This window comes from Phoca vitulina, unplaced genomic scaffold (genome assembly GCF_004348235.1).
Source record: "Phoca vitulina isolate PV1807 unplaced genomic scaffold, GSC_HSeal_1.0 scaffold13, whole genome shotgun sequence".
Classification (NCBI taxonomy): Eukaryota; Metazoa; Chordata; class Mammalia; order Carnivora; family Phocidae; genus Phoca; species Phoca vitulina.
Window position 1 is genome coordinate 45,293,036 of NW_022589716.1, and position 21,601 is coordinate 45,314,636.

Below are 21,601 nucleotides of genomic sequence, written 5' to 3' on the forward strand. Positions count from 1 at the left end.
GTTAAGGGAGAAGCAGGCTCCCCGCTGAGCAGGGAGCCTGATGCAGGACTCAGTCCTAGGACCCTGAGATCATGACCTGAGCCGAAGGCAGACACTTAACCAACTGAGGCACCCAGGCGTTCCTCTGTTGGCTTTTAAATCACCAAATTTAAGATTTCCAGGCCTTGCCCCCCTGGAATCCTATCTTTTTTTTTTCTTTTTTAAGATTTTATTTATTTTTTTGACAGAGAGAGACACAGCGAGAGAGGGAACACAAGCAGGGGGAGTGGGAGAGGGAGAAGCAGGCTTCCCGCCAAGCAGGGAGCCCGATGCGGGACTCGATCCCAGGACCCCGGGATCACACAACTGAGCCACCCAGGCGCCCCCCTATCTTGTTTTTTTTTATCTCCACCCCATGGGTCTGGCTCCTGAGATTTGATAGCCAAATGAGTAAAGCAACAGAGACAATAGTGCTACACTGCCTTTTCTTGTATGCCAACAGCCCCAACTTAAGCTGTTTCTTAGCCACCATGTAAATTGGAACAGCCTTTTGTAGTGCTAAGATTTTCTGTACTTATATTCCAGTATCAATCATATATATCTTATTTATCTACGAATCCACAATTGTGACCTATCATTAGATCACATTACTAATCTACATAACAACTGTAATCTGACCAGCAGGCTGAATTTGGCCTACATGGTTGCTTTGACTTCTATCCTGTTTTAAGAACTGGAAAATCTGGGGCACCTGGGTGGCTCAGATGGTTGGGCGTGTGCCTCCGGCTCAGGGCATGATCCCAGGGTCCTAGGATCGAGCCCTGCGTCGGGCTCCCTGCTCAGTGCAGAGCCTGCTTATCCCTCTCCCTCTGCCATTCCCCCCGCTTGTGCTCTCTGGCTCTCTCTCTCTCTGTCAAATAAAATAAATAAAATCTTAAAAAAATAAGAATTGGAAAATGTCACACAGAAATCCTGATATGAGGCAACACTGAACCCACATTCCTGTACAGTAACTGTCAATACGGTTGAAAAACCCTGGGGCGCCTGGGTGGCTGAGTCAGTTAAGCATCCAGCACTTGATCTCAGGGTCATGAATTCAAGCCCCGCATTGGGCTCCATGCTGGGTGGGGCGCCTACTTAAAAAAAAAAAAATGCAAGTGAAACATCCTAATGTTAGATCAGTACATGTTAAAATGTAGAAGTGGTTTTGGAACAGGGCAATGGACAGAGGCTGGAAGAATTATGGGGATGATAGAAAAAACCTAGAATGCCTTCTACAAATCGTTAGTACAAACGTGGATATTAACAACTCTGCTAGTGAGGACTCAGAAAGAAGTGAAGATCTCAACAGAGAAAATCTGTATCTTAGAGAATACATAAATAGAAACGTGGACATTGAAAGCACTGCTGGTGAGGGCTCAGAAGGAATTGGGGAATGTTACCAGAAACTGGAAGAAAGGGGAGTCCTTATATGGTAGAAACGTAGCTGAGTTGTATCCTACACTTACGTGGAAGGTGGAATTTGTATACAACAAACTTAGATATTTAGCTCAGGGGGTTTTTTGGTTTCTTTTTGATGCTTATAGTAAAATGCAAGAGCAAAGAGATAACCTAGGGAAGTACTGTTAAAACAGAACCTGAACTTGATGATTTGAGAAAATCTTAGCCTATGCACACTGCAAAAGATGCTAAAATTGGGAGATTCACTGGGATGTGCTCTGGAGAAAAAGCTAAGGGTGTGGTTAAACCACCTTTTTCCAATGCCTCAGAATGATCAAAAGGTCAGAATATTCATCCACAGAGCTAGGGTAAGAGATTAGGCGTGTGACTCATGAATCCTTTCAACCATTGCAGCAGAACCCAGGACAGAGATAGAATTATCCAGGAAAGTTCTGTGGAGGAGCCTCTTGTCTAATGAAGTGAATTCCCATGACAAATACAGAAGACCCACAAGGTAGAGAATTTTACACCAGCAGGAAGACTGCCAGCTTGGACTCTGAAGGACAGAAAAGGAACAAAATGAAAGAAGGCTGTCACATTCCCAAAATTTATAAGCAGGAAACAAGCTGATAAAACTACTCAGCTATATTAGGACACCTGGGTGGCTGAGTCGATTAAGCGTCTGCCTTCTGCTCAGGTCACGATCTCAAGGGTCCTGGGATGGAGTCCAGAAGCCTGCAGCTCCCCCTGCTTGTGCACACGTGCTCTCTCTCTCTGACAAAGTCTTTGGAAAAAAAAACACAAAAAACTACTCGTCTATAAACAAGTGCTACCCTTTATGAAAAAGGGAGGGCTGGGTTGCCTGGGTGGCTCAGTCGGTTAAGCATCTGCCTTTGGCTTGGGTACTGACCCCAGGGTCCCGGGATCGAGCCCCATATTGCGCTCCCTGCTCAGCAGGGAGTCTGCTTCTCCCTCTCCCTCTGCTGCTCCCCCTGCTTGTGCTCATTCTGTCAAATAAATAAAAATCTTAAAAAAAAATAAAGAATGAAAGAAAGAAAAAAGGATGGCTCCTAGGAAGTCAGCTTGAGCCCGGAGAATATCCTCAGGTATTAAAACCTGATACTGTTTGCCCAGCTAGATTTTTATTTTTTAAAAAGATTTATTTATTTGAGAGAGAGAGCACAAGTGAGGGAGCGAGCACAAGCAGACTGAGCCCCACCTCGGGTTCCCTGCTCAGCACAGGGTCTGCTTGAGATTCTCTCCCTCTCCCTCTGGCCCTGCCCCCATCCTCTAATAAGTAAGTAAAATCTTTAAAAAAAAAAAAAAAAAAAGAATTTGTAAAAGCCCACGAGTTCATAATTTACTAAGAAAAGTTAAAAGTGTACAAAAACTAGTTGCAAAGATATGAACATGAAGGAGTTCTGCTCAGGGAACTTGTTACACAGAAAGTACTATATAGATGTATTCTTATATGTGTACTTTTCACCTGTGAAGAATTGAATAAAAATGTCCAAAACCAGCTAAACAATCCAGAAAATTTATAAATTATGCAAAGAAGAGAAAGGTCTGATCAACTACTGTGGCCTAATAAAAAAAATATTGCAAGAACACTTTCTGGAAAAAAGGGTCCAAACGTTTTTAAGCATGCTTGAAAGATAGGGATTGGGAGACCTGTTCCCTAAAGACCATACTAGGAGTAACTGTTAGAAAAGAAGATTCAACCTTACTTGCAGCATCTCAGATTTTAATCACCTTTGGGCTTCTGTGTCCTAATCTAAGGTTAACCAGCCCAAAATACCAGAAACTCCCATGCTGATAACCTGAGATGAGATGGCATCCTTTTTCTCTTGGGTCTGAGAGTGTTTACACTCAAGAACAAGTATAAAAATGGAATATGGTAGAATTATAAAATCCTGGGGCACCTGGCTGGCTCAATCGAAGGAGCATGCGACTCTTGATCGCAGGGTCATGAGTTTGAGCCCCATGTTGGGTGTACAGGTTACTTAAACTTTAAAAAAAATTAAAATCATTAGGAAGATGTATGATTAGAACATCCCAAAAGCAGAAAAATTTTAAAGTTATTAGCAAAACTTTAAACCACTATATCTGTAGTGTTTCTGTTTCAAATTTTCAAAGCCAGATTACATTCCTAATCAAAGTTGAAATCTAGAACAAATTTAGAATCAAGATCAAAATGCCTAAGAAAAACTGATTTTCAAAATGTTCCTCAGGTTTAACAGAGTATGCATTACACAAAGTTTAAAATAGTAGACTGCTCCTCCATGCACCAAAGCATTAGAGAATCTCTCAGTTAAGAGAAGCCAAGTAGCTATTGTCCCCAGAGGGACATGGGCTCTTCTCCAGTTCTCTATAGCACCACCTCTCCTCCATCTCCCAGCTGACCAGCTTCCTTCATATTACCATCTGCTGCCTTCCAAAGGCTCTGGAGTTAGTGGCATGCATTAAAGGTGTCCGTGAACTGGTTCAACCAGGCCTTATTTCAAACTTGCCAAACATACTGAGAGGTATTCCTCTCAGGTGGCATACAAACAATCTGGTGGCACTGTAAGAAGTTTGCATAAAAACAGTAAGTACCATTTATTATTCCAGTAAGTGGTAGGCCCTTTACGAATAACGTCTCATGTAATCCATCATGGTGATCCAGCAAAATACAAGGTTTTTTTTTTTTCACTTTACAGATGAGGAAACTGGAGCTTAGAGCTACTTGCTGTTTCAAATATAAGCTAAAAACTGGCTTGGAGCAGAGATTTCAGTGAAGTCTGACACCACAGCCTATATTGGTTGCATGATGCTACAGTCCCAAAATTGGGCAAGGCCCTGCAGCTAAAATCAGATTTTCGAGGCCCAGGCACTGCAGCACCAATAGACCTTGCGGGAGAAAGTGCAAGATCACTTGGCCAGCATTTAGAAGTCACACACATTCATTCCTGGGGTCGTCTATCCTGGGCTTGCGTTTTTAAGGATTTAAGGTCCTTTCACTAATTGTTCATGACTGAAGTATTGGTAGAGATCTGTTTATCATCCATGGCTGCTAAAACCATGTGGTGCAAGGCTGATGGAAGACTTTATAATAGAAAACACTGAAATCACCTGAGCCTACTAATCAAGCCTAGTATCACCAGAAGTAAGGCAATCTGACATTATGTACCTCCTGATGTGATGTAACAGGAAGTAGACAGCACCCCCTATGATGTATCTAGCCTAAAAAAAAAAAAAATCAAAATACAATCAAGCTTCTAGACCTGACTACCACTAAACTCTGGGAGATAAAACCGTATGAAACAATACTACAGGGATACAATCAGCCAAATGCAGGTCATTAGGAATTCTTCAATTTGTTTTTTCCAAAAAGGACAGGCAACTTACAGATTTAAGAGACATTACCAAATGCTATGTATATGGAGCATTTGGATCCTGACCCAACAAGAAAAAATTAAAATGAAATCAAATGGAAATTTGGGTTTCCTCCATACATTACCATTTATCATTTTGTAAATATTCCAATTCCAAGGCATTTTTTGGTTGATCTGATTCAGAAACCTGTTAATGAAGCAATTTTGTAAAAAGTCAATATAAACATGGCAGCTAGGATAATTGTGATAGAATTCTGAAATTTGGCACAAAAACCACTAGACTGAATTGACTTTCTCTTCCATTCACAATAGAGAATCAGCAAAGGTTTGAAAAGTCAATGACAAGTAAGTTTTTGCTTCTATTTCAGCCCTCAGCTATACAGTTAAAAATTAAAAAACAAAAATCTTGCCTCTAAAATTTTTGTCCTACTCAGGAAAAAAAAATCTGTGACTATAAGCTCTGACTTCTTGCCCTATCAGTTCAGGTTCGCTGTGTGGAAACAGACAAGCAAATGGCCATAGCCTGAAGAGAGAGTGTCACCTCATCTGTGTTACACCATAAAATTTGCACAAATATAGTTTCTAACTTTTCCAAATTAAAAATACCACCTGGAAGCACTAAATGAACTCCCATTCCTCTAAGGAGCTTTATACCTAAATCAGCTCCTAAGAGCTCCAATATATAAGATTGCCTCATAAATGATAGGTGCGTCAACTAAGCATCAAACATCAAGTACATGTGCCTATTGCATGCATCTTTGTGGCCTGATCCAGGAAGTATAAATGTAGTAGGCAGAAGAACTGCAGTTCCCCATTCTCCTTCCAGGGAACTGTTCCCCCTATTCCATCCCACTTGCATCCACTTTAAGTTGAGCTCCCATTGTGATAACTCCTCTCCAATAACTTTCATTATTGGGGGCACAAGAGGGCATGCTAACTGCAACTAAGAATATTTAAAATGAACCTAAGGGCAAAGGATGGTTACTTGGTGAAGGCAAAGCAATGCAGTAGCCACACTTAGGAAAGAAGTCCATCTCAGTCAAGTGGAAAAACTCACTGAATAATGACCTGTCTGCCATCAAATTATTTTTGCCTAAGTTTGGTCACTTAGCAATGTTCTCTGGGGAGACAAGAGTAGTCAGGTTCTAGGCCCTGGTTGGTGGGCCATGCTGCAAAGTAAACTAAATTAAAACTTCAATGCTGAAAACCAAGAACCACAATAGCAGGGAGAAAAAAGACCAGGAAGGATCAAGACGAAAATGCACCCAAGCTACTCAACAGAATTGCGTTGATCTCCTCAGGCCCATTTAGGAAAGGATGTTTTTACAAGTGAAAGCAAAGAAGTCAGTCAAAAAACGCTTGTTATTTTTAAGAAAACACTACCACCGTCCTTGCATTCGGGTATGTACCAGCTACCTTAGGAGGTAAAATCCTGTAGCTTGCTACCAAAACATTTACTAAAAGATTACAGATAGCAGCTAAGTTCCTTGTAAAGGTTTGTTGTGGGGTTGAAAATGGACAGATGTGAAGCAGTTATGTGTCATGAATGTTCTTTCCATTCTAAAGCAAGCAAGCAAGGATAATTACACACAAACCACTGTAATTAAGAGCATAAGCACAGGACTATGTTCTCAAATTCCAACTGCACCACCGGGGCTATGACCTTGGTTACTTACACCAATGGTTTTCAATCCAGTGGTACCTGAGAATCATCTGGAAGCTTATAAAATACCGATAGCTCAGAACCTGCCTAGACAAATTAGAGCCAAATGCCTGCATGTCTAATTCTAGAGGTTACTAGCTCCCAGACATGAGGCTGTTGCTAAGATTCACACTTCTCCACTGCTTCAACAGTTACTCCCTCTTCACATCAAGCACACAAGACTCACAACAGTAGCCCCCAATACTTCAGGTTACATACAGGAAATGCAATGTTTAATGCTTACTATGACATACCAGAGTCTACCACAAAAAACATACCCCAAATCTTTTAAAGAATTTTCAGTATCATGGAGGTTTAACTTAGACTATCACAACAAATACTAATACATATTAAGGCAAACACATCCAAAATAGAAAATAAGAGACAGATGGTAAAAGACTAAAAACTTAACTCCCCCAAAATCTCAAGGTTTTACCTCTGGCACTTTAAGTAGACAAGGTTACAAGTGCACCTGTACCAGACAGCATAATCTAAATGTTTTCTGGACGCCAGCTACCCCAAAGCCCTATGCTACATCATCAAAAGCATGTGCAATTTTTCGTACATTGCAGTACAGTGCGGCAGTGGACTCCTAAAAGTAAAACCAGTGTCACTCCATTAATGCCATCACTGTAACTTTTCATTGCAGTACAGCACATTGGTTGTGTAGGGAATAGAATTCTTATCTGCTGTAGGGAAAGGAAGGAATCTTTTCAGTTGACTTTAAAGTGTCAAAGCAGGCGCACCTGGGTGGCTCCGTCAGTTAATTAAGCATCCGACTCTTGATTTCAGCTCAGGTCATGATCTGGGGCTTTGTGCTCAGCTGGGAGTCTGCTTGAGATTCTCTCTCACTCTGCCCCCCCCCACTCTCTCTCTAAAATAAATCTTCAAAATAAAGTTTCAAAGATACTGAAATTAACATTAAAAAAATTTTTTAAAAATTTTTTGACAGAGAGAGAAACAGCGAGAGAGGGAACACAAGCAGGGGGAGTGGGAGAGGGAGAAGCAGGCTTCCCGTGGAACAGGGAGCCCAATGTGGGGCTCGATCCCAGGACCCTGGGATCATGACCTGAGCCCAAGGCAGACGCTTAATGACTGAGCCAGCCAGGCTCAGTAGCATTGCTAGGGGAAGAGGCAGACTCCCTGCTGAGCAGGGAGCCCAATGCAGGGCTTGAACTCAGGACCCCAAGATCAACAGTACCCCTATTAAGTAATATTTTAAAATGTTAATTAACATTCCCCTAGCTCATGTTCTCTCATGTGCTCTCTCAAATAAAATCTTTATTAAAAAAAAAAAAAAAACCAACGTAGCTTTGCTATGCATACCTAAGTTAGATGGAACATTTTTTTTGAGAGCGCATGCATGAGCAGGGGGGGGGGGGGGGGCAGGGCAGAGGGAGAGGGAGAGAATCTTAAGCAGGCTCCACGCCCAGTGTAGAGCAGGACACAGGGCTTGATCTCCCGACCCTGAGAACATGACCTATTTCTTTTTTAAATCTAAGCTCCAAAGCCCAATGTGGGGCTTGAACTCAGGACCCCAAGATCAACAGTTGCATGCTCTACTGAGCTAGCCAGGCACCCCTCAATGTATAGATTCTTCTTTTGACTACTCTTTATTAAATTCTTCAAAATAAGTTTGGAGGCAAGAGCTCCATTTGATCCACTGTTTACGTCATGTTGAAGCAGCTTCAAGAGGCTGAGACGAAACGGCTATTCTAGAAGTATGCAAAAAGGCAGCAAAACTAAACAGGGATGCAAAGATGAAAATGTTAAGACGATGCAAAATTCATTGTAGGACCTCCACTTATCTTTCCATCATCTCCTCGATCCTGCAGGGATAGAAATCTCAGCAAACCTTACAGAAAGGGGGGATTGGTTTCTTACCCAAAAGTGAAGCGGCTAAACCCCAAACAAACCTCACATTTGACAGAACCATTCACCTATCAAAGCAATGCTACTTACTATCTGAAAACAGTTTTTAAAAAGTTGCTCAAGGGGGCGCCTGGGTGGCTCAGTTGGTTAAGCAACTGCCTTCAGCTCAGGTCATGATCCTGGAGTCCCTGGATTGAGTCCCACATCGGGCTCCTGGCTCAGCAGGGAGCCTGCTTCTCCCTCTGACCCTCTCCCCTCTCATGCTGTTTCTCTCGCTCGCTAATAAATAAGTTGCTTAAGGGGCGCCTGGATGGCTCAGTCGTTGGGCGTCTGCCTTCAGCTCGGGTCATGATCCTGGGGTCCTGGGATCGAGCCCCCCATCAGGCTGCCTGCTCAACGGGAGGCCTGCTTCTCCCTCTCCCACTCCCCCTGCTTGCATTCCCTCTCACTGAGTCTTTCTCTGTCAAATAAATAAATAAAATCTTAAAAAAAAAAAAAAAAAGTTGCTTAAAACCAAGTCTTACGGGGCTCCTGGGTTGCTCAGTTGGTTGGGTGTCCAACTCTTGGTTTCAGCTCGGGCCATGATCTCATCTCAGGGTCCTGGGATTGAGCCCAGTGTCAGGCTCCACGTTCAGTGGGGTCTGCTTGAGGATTCTCTCCCTCTGTCCCCCTCCAATAAATAAAATAATCTTAAAAAAGTCTTACAACAAATCCTTAATTGCTACAGGAACTGCTCATTGGCTCTCAGCAATTAGCTTGGATTCCCTAGAATACACATATTTTCACATTGTACTTGCTCAGTCATCAAGGTCAATGCAACTAAATGCAACCTTATGAAAGAACACTTATGTAGCCTGTGAATAGGCCCTCAGTTATGTGTATCAAAGGGCTTGAAACAAAAGGCTGCTAGGTACTACAAATGCAGCACAAAGAACAGTTGTACGAAGCAAAGCAGTTCTAAATATCTCACTTGCTAGGTTTTCCAACTTGAGGCTGGAAACCTTGGGGGAAAATAACCCCATGTGTACCACCCCCAAACCGGAATCTACATTTAACAGTGATGCCTTTGAAAACAGGTCTTCCCTTATGCTTTTACTTGCAATAGAAACAAAAATTATCATGACATTTAACATGCAGGGCGCCTGGGTGGCTCAGTCGTTAAGCATTTGCCTTGGGCTCAGGTCATGATCCCAGGGTCCTGGGATCGAGCCCCATCGGACTCCCTGCTCCACGGGAAGCCTGCTTCTCCCTCTCCCTGTTTGTGTTCCCTCTCTCGCTGTGTCTCTGTCAAATAAATAAATAAGATCTTAAAAAAAAAAAGATATTTAACATGCTTAGTTAACATCTGATATGTATCATTTGCTCAATACAAATATCAAAGGAAAAAGAAACTTGTTTGCTTGTGTTCATGAGTTAAAGAACCTACGTGTCAGGGCTCCACACTTTTTTTCTGCCTGCTTTTGACTATTAATTAGACAAAGTAGGAATTGGCCAGACACCAACATCTTAATCCTGCAATGGTATAGATCACAAATTGACCAGACTACCTGAGAATGAAAAACTCACAATATAGATCCAATGTGAAGAATCACATGGCATTGTGAAGGGAAAAAAATAAACTAAGCTGGGAAAGCATAAGCCACTAAGTATAGTTAGTTTAGCCGGGGGGGGGGGGGGGGGGGGGGGGAGGGGGGGGACGACGGGACACGGACGGGGACAAAAAGAGGACATAGGGTGGGACGGATACTTGAGTAGGTTCTAGACTCTAGGTAGCTATCATTTTTCAAGCACGTTAAGCTTCCACTAACTCATGTTTAAAGTAAATTCGTTCATTAAACCAAATGATTTCTAAGGTCCATCTCAACTCTAGAACAAATCCTAGAAAAACAAGGAATCAGCCATTTCAGAGCCTTGTGAAGCCCAGGAAAAATATTAAATGCTAAAATATAATAATGGCATCAAAACTATCAAGAATGAACATAAAGCTAAAGGGCAGCATTATAATGGGTTACAAAAAGAATTTTTTATATCCCTGCAAAACAGGACACCAAAGGATCTAAAGCTTATGCTTCCTTGTAATAGCTAATTTTCATTACTGAAGACATGACTGAGTTAGTACACAAAGAAAAGTCCAAACTGTCAGCTTTTAGTCCTCCACATTCCCCTCTTTAATATGGCATTTTGCACTATATACATTAATGAAAATTTGAAACAAACAGAAAGAACTTTAGTCAAACTCCCCTTCCTCCTCCAGCTTTATTGGATAGTTTAAAATTACATTTCTATTTTCTAGGACTTCAGTTGCTTTTTCCATCTGACTTTTAAAAACTGATTACAGCAAATGAAACACAGTTGTCTAAGTGATATAGTATACAAAAATAACATCTTGATTTCTGTGAAAATGCATTTCTCTGCAATTCCTGAATAACTCCAAATTATGCTAACTCTGAGCATAGATGTTTACTCTGGGTTTTAGATTTAGTCTTTGAAAAAAATGTGTTCTAAACCTTTGCCATCACCTTATGTATATCCAGCATCAACGCTGTGATGAAGTTGTTCCTGTTTAGGCCTTTATCCCGTTTTTTTCTCGCACAGCCATTAACACACGTTTGTCTTTTTATTTTGTTTACTCCCACTCAACTGTATGTTCTATGTAGGGCCTGATACAGATGTTACTTGATGTTATTTAATAGCTACTGAGGTCAGACAATCCAAGGCCATCGTTATGCTAAAATTAAAGTTATTTATGGAAGCTCATAAATACTTCCAGAATTGGTTTTATCTCCTACATGGGAACATATCCAAGAAACCCAGAACGGGCTTACTGGTCTGACTCAACTCTTCCCATTCCTCAATCCCTATTCACCAGTGGCGCGGAAAGGGGGTTCTTTAACAAAGCATTATACATAACACCTCTACCAAACTAAACATAAACTTTTTTTTTTTGTAGTTAAATGCAGAAAGTCGATTTTTTTCCACCCCTTTCCTCCTTTTACACGGCAAGTAAAGCTCACTGGCCTGGGAGTAGCCTCTATCTGCCAACCTTTGGCCAGTGAAGAGGATTCAGAGAAAATAATACAACCATCAATCAGAAAAAGGAGGGGCGACAAAGGAAAATAATTAAGCTGTGGCTTCAATCGTGCATTCCCGTGCAAGGTGCCCTGACTCGCCACAGCGGTAACAGTTGACTTCACTTGTCTTGCTGCAGTTGATGGCTACGTGACCAGTTTCACCACACCTTAAAAAAAAAAAAAAGTTTTCACAATGTGCTCAGAAAACGCAAAACTGTACTGAAGCAATAGTAACTGGAACAAAAAGCAATTGGCAAATGAAGCAATGCATTTTCTCCCTCAGGAGTCTCATTAACCCCTAAACAGGAAGGAGAAATTAGATAACAAAGTACTCAATTATGAAGCCTAAACCATAAAATTAAAATTTTCACCCTAAGAAATCCACCAAAAACTCCGAAACACCAAAAACAGGGGCAGCTGGGTGGCTCAATTGGTTAAGCGGCTCTTATATTTCCGCCCAGGTCATGATCCCACAGTAATGAGATGGAGCCCCATGGCCCACTCTGTGCTGGGCATGGAGCCTGCTTGGGATTCTCTCCCTACCCCCAATGCTAAAAAGGACATTGACCAAGATGTACCTTTTTCTTAAGTTTTATTTATTTATCTCTACACCCAGCGTGGGGACATGATTTTGAGTCCCACACTGGGTGGGTGCCCCAAGATGTACCTTTATACAAATTAATCCCTAAGATTTCACTGGTATGTACTTAACAAAACTTTAAAGTTTTGTACCTTAAGTATGTATGTTTTATTGTATGTCTCATCCACAGACAAAGATTTCCGGTTGCAGGACAGAAGATTTGCGTATTGGAATTATCATTTTCTACAATGCCTCTGAAAACTCCAAATTACAGCATAACATTCTTATTTTTAAAACATTAAATATTCCAAGTTGTGTAAGTTGTCCAACTGCCATAGCTACAAGCCATGATGGCAGAATAGTGACTAATATAGACAGGCCGCTGGTTATATATGCTGAAAATCAGTATCAACTGGTCACAGCCAACCTTCACTAATGTGCTGGTCCACAAGGCCCTTCCATTTATACCTAACTCTCCTCTAAAATACTCTCTGCCATAAGCCTTCCTCCAGCAACACCATAACAACTTACCTATAGCACTTCACTTTGGTGCAGTCTTTTTGAATGTGTCCAAATTCTCCACAAGAATAGCACTTCTGCTCATCCGCATGGTCACAGTCACGAGCCAGATGGCCTGGTTTGCCACAGTTGTAGCAGCATTGCTCTCGCTCTCTCTTGGGCTCCTTGCAGTCCTTGGCAATGTGGCCACCTCTACCGCAGTTATAGCAGGCTTCAACAATAAGGAAAAGAAGCAGACCAAGACTATAAAACCTTTACAAAACACTATTATGTTTTAAGCCATACAATACAAAACCTCAAAGGTAAAAATGTCTTTTCTAATGCTACGTGCAGCAGTAGTACATGCTCACCTCTCCAAATTCTAAAAGGGTATTAAAAGGAAGTGTTAAATACTTACCATCCTCTTGAAGATCACAATCCTTGGCAAGATGACCAGACTCACCACAGCGATAACAGATGTCTGGAAGAGATGAGGAAACAAACTGGAAACCTATTTGGGTAAAAACAAAAAGAATTTGGCTAATTAGACCAGTCTTGATACTAATAAATACTGAAGTGCTTCAAATTTTTTTATTCGACAAAAATACCTCTATCCGAGGTAAAACCACCTCTGCCACGGCTTCTCATTCCACGACCACGGCCTCCACCAGTAGGGCATTCCCGGGCCCAATGGCCAGATCGTCCACACTTGAAACACTCATTGCTGCTCATGGCTGCAGTCAGATCTTTGAAATATTAAAAATGACATTGTTAAACTACCTGAAATTACTTTTAGCTTATATTGTCCTTTGAGTGTGTTTTTGGATAATTATTCTGGGGGAAGAAGCCAGCATATATACTGGTTAGGCATTAAATACCTATTAAGAAACATATTAAAAGTGAAAAACTGTAACACACGTATTTTAATATAATTTGATTGTTAAAACCATTATGATTATGAATATATGGATTAATACAAATGTTAATTCAGTTATTAAAGGGGTGATGGAATTTAGAGGGTTAGTATCAATGCACATCCATTATTAGAAATATAACACCTCATTCAAGGTCTAATTTAATGGACATATTTTCATGGTTACAAGCCAGTAAACTTTATTTTGGGCAAATGGAAGTTATTTAATGGTCATAAAATTGGAATAGTTCAAAACAACAGAGCTGTGGTATGTACTTTGAGAGTAAGGGGTAGGTAAAGAAAAACTATTTCTCTCTGTAACTTTAGCATCTAACAGTGCCTAGTTCTACTGCAGCACTTGTCTGCGGACTCTTTAGAGCAAACATGTTAGAAGAAATGCAGTATATAAATTTTCTCTAGAGGATACAGTATGCTAAAAATATTAGAAAAACAACAAAAGGATATACCAAAAAGCATCTAAAGCACTGGGACCATTTTTTCTCTCTTTTATTCTCTTCTAAGTTTTCCTGTAGTTTTACATTTAAAACAAGGGTACTTGGAATTTCACAACAGATTCCTTTTTGGGTATTATTTATAAAGGGGAGGGGGGCAAAACTCCCACTAAAGCAAATGAATTTTATACTTACGTAACAATCTAAAAATAAACAGGGACTATTCCTGGAATAGAATGTTATGTTGCAGGAGAAACTCCTAAGAAAGTGGTTTTTAAAAAACAAACTATCTCAGGGCGCCTGGGTGGCTCAGTCGTTAAGCGTCTGCCTTCGGCTCAGGTCATGATCCCAGGGTCCTGGGATCGAGTCCCACATCAGGCTCCTTGCTCGGCAGGAAGCCTGCTTCTCCCTCTCCCACTCCCCCTGCTTGTGTTCCTGCTCTCGCTCTCTCTGTCAAATAAATAAATAAAATCTTTAAAAAAAAAAAACAAAAAAAAACACTGGGAAACAGGCAGTGTTAAAACACGGCTCAAGAAAATCGTGAAGGATTCATAAAAAAATAAAATAAAATAAAAATTAAAAAAAAAATAAAAAACAAACTATCTCGGAACAATGTAGTAACTTTTACATTTCCACACTTCCACATCTGAATATTTTTACCCTTATTTCCAGTGTCAAGCCATGGTACACCAAATTTTTTAACTACCCTCTCAAAGCCACAAGCACCACGATCTAGCAAAACATATTGTTTCAACTAAGACTGACTAGTTAAGTGGAATCATCTAAACCAACCACAGCACCAAAACTCAAGTGACAGTGAAATGGCAAAGTCCCCCCCTCCCCGCCATCCTTTCAGTAACTGGTTCATTGCTAAGTCATAGAGAATCCAGTAACTAAAAATTAAGCTAAAGTTCAGTTTCAAAAGTTTCCATTGTCAAATATTCAAAAGAACTCAATACTTATCCCAAGTCTCTGCTATCAGATTCACGGTAAGTTTTCAAAGGGATCTTTCTATCAATTCTTGCCACTTGCCATATAAACACATTACCAAAAAAGGGGGTGGGGGAAGGACAGGTGGGGACCTGCATGGGATACTTAAGAGTTAGGGGTTTCAGGGGTGCCTGAATGGCTCAGTTGGTTAGGCATCCAACTCGTGATTTTGGCTCAGGTTATGATCTCATGGGTCCTGGGATCAAGCCCTGCATCCAGCTCCAAGCTCAGCAGAGTCTGTTTAAGATAATCTCCACTCTCCCTCAAATAAATAAATCTTAAAAAAAAAAAAAAAAAGTTAGTGGTTTCAGATGCATAATGCACATTTCTAGTCAGAAGAAAACAGCCAGTAAAGATTAAAAATGTATTTTTGCAAAATATTAGATTACATTTGCTTTCTTTTATTGGTATTAGCCTTTTTAAGTCATGTAAAGTACTGGTTTCCACGAGAGAAGTTAGGATAAAAAATAAAAAGATCACAGAAGAGGGCTGCTTATGGTACCTTGCCCTCCCCTCTAACCTCATTTTCATTTTGCATCTTCTCCAGTTTATAGCCAGACCAATTTATGCACATTTAACTATTGCTGTCAATGAGTTCTTTGCACTGAAATGATCACTTCCTTTACAAGGTAATACGGGCAATTTGACAAGTCCTGAGTCGTTTATCATTTAATATTTAAACAAGAGGGGCTGCTCCTGGATGGCTCAGTCGGTTGATCGTCTGACTCGTGATTTTGGCTCAGGTCATGATCTGAGGGTTATGAGAGCGAGCCCTGTGTCCGGTTTCACGTTCAGCAGGGAATCTACTGGAGGTTCTCTCTCTCCCCCTCTGCTCCTCCCCACTGCTCGTGCCCACGCTTTAAAATCTTTTATAAAAATTATAGGGCGCCTGGGTGGCTCAGTCGTTAAGCGGCTGCCTTCGGCTCAGGTCATGATCTCAGGGTCCTGGGATCGAGCCCCACATCGGGCTCTCTGATCCGCAGGAAGCCTGCTTCTCCCTCTCCCACTCCCCCGCTTGTGTTCCCTCTCTCGCTGTGGGTCTCTGTCAAATAAATAAAATCTTAAAAAAAAAAAAAAATTATATATATTGGGCGCCTGGGTGGCTCAGTCGTTAAGCGTCTGCCTTCAGCTCGGGTCATTGATCCCAGGGTCCTGGGATCGAGCCCCACATCGGGCTCCCTGCTCAGCAGAAAGCCTGCTTCTCCCTCTCCCACTCCCCCTGCTTGTGTTCCTGCTCTCGCTCTCTGTCAAATAAATAAATAAAATCTTTAAAAAAAAGCATATAAAAATTACATATATCTATAAGTATAAACAAGGTAACATCTTTTAGAAAACATCACAATCCTATATATTCAATATGCATTTCTAAAGCTAGTTTCAGACAATCACCCCTTTAGACTGATGCTTTAAAAGAACATGGTTTACTTCATAATAAATTTCAAAGGGAATGTGTTATAATGAATCATCATGTTTATCAGTGGAATAAAGTCAGCAGGTAAAATTTTAGGTTTACTTTCACCATAGAAATGGGAGTTTAAAAAACTACTCAAGTACTGATTAATCTATGTGTACATTTTCATTAACTGTTTTCTTCATTTTGTCTTATCTCTATTCATGGGACCCAGATCCAAAATGAAAAGAAAAAGAAATGACAGGAAAAGTACTTCTGGAAAGATGACAATTAGTTAAAATAACATTAAAGGATTAAACACTACACTCTACTTCTTCTCACCCTAATTCCTAACTGAAATTTGGTTAAAATGTGATCATTTCTATATGAACCACAAATTTAGGGAAAGCAGTATTTCTCCATTTAGACAGTAATTAATTCTACAAAACAAATATGCAACTTTATACATGGTAACTAGTTTTAGATATTTGCTTTGCCATCGACAAATTTCAGTGTCATATAATTTTATTTACCGGAGTAAATTAATGTTTAAAAAAAATACTAAATCTTAAAGGGAAAAGAAACATTTCATTTACATCCCAAAGACCCATCATCAGTAGGCCACATGCTTTTTAAAAGATCTTCCCAGTGGGCTTAGGTAATGTGTATGCAATCTGCCTTCTCCCCCGCTTTGGTCTAGACAATCAGTCAATTAGCTGTTCTACATTTTCAGAGTCCCCTGTGATAGATTTGTCTCGTAACATTAAACCAACCGATTCCCACTATGTTTTAGAGACCTGCCACTTATCCTAGAAGCAGGTCCCCATCCTAATATTCATCTTATATGCAAATGTATTTAGTTATAAGGTCTTTAGAGAATTATATGCTATTCCCTATGAAAAGGAGAGGCAGTAAGGTAAGATAGCTGAGATTTATGGTTCTGTGGTTCTCACTGCCTATGACCTCCTGGCTGAAATTTTACTGCACCATCCTGCCTCCGCCCCCCCTCCACCTGTCACCACCTTTTCCAACCTTCACCCGCCAACTCAAATGCCAACTCTTATAAAAGAATATGACCATATCTCCAGCCTGGAACTCTCCTTCCTAGTAAAACCCACAGTACTTTATTAGTATCTGTCTGATAACACTACCATACTGACTTTTATCATATTCTTTGAGGACATAGACCAAGTAATTCACCTTTCAATCATCACAACACCCCCCCCATGTAATTATCCTTTTAGTAGCAGTTATACTCAGTATTTTAACTGCTTGGGGTTAAGGGACAATTATAATCATTTGCTGAATGAAACAAACTGTGTTTCTTGTACAGACCCAACCCAATCTAACAAAGTTCTAACACCTAAATGCTTGCTATCACAAGAGTTACTGCACCATTAATTTAAACAACGTAGGGGTGCCTGGGTGGCTCTGTGGATTGGGCATCTGCCTTCAGCTCAGGTCATGATCCCAGGGTCCTGGGATTGAACCATGAGTTGGGCTCCCTGCTCAGTGGGTAGTCTGCTGCTCCCCCTCCCTCTGCCCTTCCTGCCCCAGTTTGTGTGCTCTGTCATAAAATCTTAAAAAAAAAAAAAAAAAAAGTAACAATGTATTTCTAAATTATGTACTCATTAAGGATGTACTATCACTCTAAATTTAAGAATGATAATTTCAGATTATCTAATAAAATCCTATTACTCCTAGAATTCACAATCAACTAGACCTCTAATATTTTATGGGATGCTACAAGACATTATCTACTAATAAAGATAAAAGACAAAATGCTGTATTTTCACTGTTGCCAGGCAGAAGGAGAGCATATATTTTCTTCCTTTTGTTGCTAAAAGTCATTGCTTGTATCCACACTGATATCGTCACACAATAAAGATTTGGGGACTCTAACAGGTAAGCCTGGGTTAACCACTTAACCACCTGCTGTGTTACCTCAGACACTTGAGGTCTGCCCTTATCAGGAAAAGATGATAAAACTCATCTGTGATGAGAAATGTTACCAGGTGTCTTGCCCTTAACAGGTGCTCAACTCAAAAAACTTTGGTTTATATCCTCTTAGTCTTTCTATTCTCCCCTCAATTAAGTTAGACTGCTTACAGGTGGATTAGAACCTCGTGCAATGCCTACAGAGCAGGCTTAGAATAGGGCAAATTCTGCTTACTCAGGTTTCCCGTCTCAAAGTCTACTTCCTGAATGGAATGAAGAGGTAAGAAAAATGGGTAAATGCCAAACAACTTCACATTTCCAAAAATCAAAATCAGTTATGTTTCCATTTCAATTTTTGTGTTATCAAATTTTCATGACACAAACCACACTTAAAGAAATGCAGGAGCACAGGGCATGCCAGGCAGCAGTAAGGCAGTCAAGATATCGCTTGAAAAGATTGAAAATTCACTGAGAGGCCATTTATAATTAAGAGGTCCAACTATTTTATACTCATCTAGGCTTAAATTCTGGAATTGAAACCAAAACATTATTGGTTATACTAACTTGTCTTCATCAATGTAATTGTTCCACATTTTTGATACTAAGAACAAGGCCAGTGAACTACTAAAATCTTAACAGGACACCATCAAGACTAACAATGTGAGTTCCAATGAATAAGACCCTAACTCTGGCTATAAACCTATTTAAAGTAAGTAGTGACAGGCAAGTGGGGGGGGGGCAACAAAGTATGATGTGGATCTGGCTATCTTTATTGTTTTATATGGTTTTCCTAACATAGCTCTGTGTATGTGTGTATTCACATTTACTGTATTTCTAGTTATTTCCCTCAAGTTTAGGGTTACCCCTGACTCATCCATATTGCTGACCTAACTATATCCAGACCACAGGGGCGCTTTTGGCCCCCCCATGAATGTACTCACTCATCATTATATATATATATTTTTAAAGATTTTATTTATTTATTTGACAGAGAGACAGAGAGAGAGGGAACACAAGCAGGGGGAGTGGGAGAGGGAGAGGCAGGCTTCTAGCTGAGCAGAGAGCCCGACGTGGGGCTCGATCCCAGAAACCTGGGATCATGACCTGAGCCGAAGGCAGACGCTTAATGACTGAACCACCCAGGCGCCCCCATCATTATACTTTTTTTAAAAAAAATTTTATTTATTTGACAAAGAGAGACACAACGAGAGAGGAAGACAAGCAGGGGGAGTGGGAGAAGCAGGCTTCCCGCCAAGCAGGGAGCCGGATGCGGGGCTCGATCCCAGGACCCTGGGATCATGACCTGAGCTGAAGGCAGACGCTTAACGACTGAGCAACCCAGGCGCGCCCCCCATCATTATACTTTTAAATCAGTTTAGTGTTCCAACATGGTACTGAAACACTTCAGACTATTGTTAAATAAATAAACTACAGACAGCAGGGAAGGAAGCAAGTTACACTGTACATTACCTGCATTCTGACCAGAATAAAGGAGACCAGAGTGTAATACTGGGAGCGATTCTGGGTTCTTATCCTGGTTCCTGCCCTGATTACCCCCGACAGGTTTTAAGGTTTTAATAACTAAATATCTACTATGACTCAAAGGTTAATAAACATGTTACCTGTAATCCTTACAACCCTGCAAGTTATGTATTCTTGTTCCCATTTTACTGATAAGGAGACTGAAGATCTGAGACCATATAAAACAAGTTACTTTATAATGACAAAAGTATTTGTTGTCTTTAGATAAACAGAAACTAGAACTGATCAACCTTTTAAAAATCCACAGCCATATATAAATTTATTCACAGTATACCATCACACAGCTTTCCTGAATTTCAAGCCAAGAAAGATTTTCTTAACCTTCTTTGTGGTAGAACTTAGAGGAGTGTCACCACAGATCCAAAGACTGGCAACTGATTTCACTAGTTAACAGCCTCATTTGTAATTATGGAGCCACTCCAGGTGATCACTATACTACACTCTCATACTACTGATTAAGACATTCTATCTACTTACAACTTGCATTTTGGTGGCCACAAGCTCTCACTTTATTATTCCAGCAGTTTTTTACAACATGAAAATGGTTGTAAATTCCAGTAAACTGCACAGTTTACTGGAATTCTCAATAGCATAGCCTTACTGCAGCAGCAACTGACACTGCCAGAATCAGAGTTCTATTACGTGAGACAGTAGGGAAAGAGCATTCTCCACATAGCAGGCCAGGATGCCCTGGCATCAGTCTTCTGGCTCTCCACTTACTGTCAAAAGGGCTAGGAAGAGGAAAGAAGCCAACAATTTTTTAAAACTCACTCCTGCAAGAAAAAAAAAAGGCAAAATCTCTCTTGTGGTCAAGTGCTTAGCCAACAGACCATTCCAATTAGTCAAATTGTGGTTCTATTGCTTTTAAGCACCAATTTGGTAACTTCCCATGTATGCAGATGTTACTAGATTTTTTTTATAAAAGGCAAAAATAATCCAAAAAGTCATAAAACCACCTACAAAACCCATTTATAATACCTTAAAGAAGAGATCACTCTGCCTGTTCCAGTTCAAATGCTAGTGTAATTAATGCCCTTTGGTCTTCCATTGATTTGGCTCAAAATATTTTACAGAGACTCCACATTTGTTTCAAACACATCATCTCTCATCAGTATGAAAATGTGGACGTTTAGGTTGCTAAGACTTACCCAAGTTTTCTAATGTGACATATGCGGCTAAGTACACAAACATATACTGTTAGGTTTAAAAAAAAAAAAAAAAAACTGTTGCCAAGAGCTGCGATTTGGAAAAAATTTTAAGTCCTTATTTCAGCCCTTGGGAATCTAATATTCTTTTTATATTCCAGTAGAGAACTCTTGTAGACAAGAATCAGGCTGAACAAGCTAAACACAGCATGTACCTATGTACGTGGCATTTGTAGAGGTTTGATTAAACCATGATCAGAGTAATTTTTAAGCATTTGAAAATGATGCTTCGCAGAAGGGGGAAAAAAAAAAGCCTAAGAGGTAGGAATTTCATCTCCTACATCTTTTAAAACCCCTCAAAACCATATATGCAATTTATAGTACTTGAGCAAGAGTAACAAAGCTGCTATTTTAATTTAAGGTAACTTGTCCATGCAGAATTAACTGGTTATGTTTCTCTCAAAAATTGTGTCAAACAATAGGAAAAGAAGAAAACCTTTAAAATAAAACACACACAAACTTGTTTAACTTGGGGTATGAGGAGGATGTAAAATAATCCAGACTCTGCTTCTTACCCTCTCTGTGGGTCTTTCTGGATAATGACTGAAACACACTATCCCAAGTCACAAATGACTACTGAGCAGTATTTTCTTTTTCTAAGACCTCCAAGACCAGATGTAGTCACTTCCTTTGGAAGTGCCCTGTGGCTGAGGCC

At 40.4% G+C, this 21,601-nt stretch overlaps 1 protein-coding gene across 6 annotated transcripts in view; it reads right to left on the reverse strand.

The window, feature by feature from the left end:
* Positions 1 to 10,511: 10,511 nt before the first annotated feature.
* Positions 10,512 to 21,601, reverse strand: part of CNBP (CCHC-type zinc finger nucleic acid binding protein) — a 67,317-nt gene continuing 56,227 nt past the window's right edge. For 3 of the 6 annotated variants that reach the window (XM_032412037.1, XM_032412036.1, XM_032412035.1), the window contains 4 exons: positions 13,125 to 13,262; positions 12,935 to 13,027; positions 12,550 to 12,751; positions 10,512 to 11,605 (listed from right to left, as the gene is read on the reverse strand). In XM_032412037.1, the coding sequence (XP_032267928.1) occupies positions 11,488 to 11,605; positions 12,550 to 12,751; positions 12,935 to 13,027; positions 13,125 to 13,248 (537 nt within the window). In that variant the 5' untranslated portion in view covers positions 13,249 to 13,262 and the 3' untranslated portion in view covers positions 10,512 to 11,487. The remainder of the gene's footprint in view (positions 11,606 to 12,549; positions 12,752 to 12,934; positions 13,028 to 13,124; positions 13,263 to 21,601) is intronic. The other 3 variants (XM_032412039.1, XM_032412040.1, XM_032412038.1) reach the window with 3 other exon arrangements.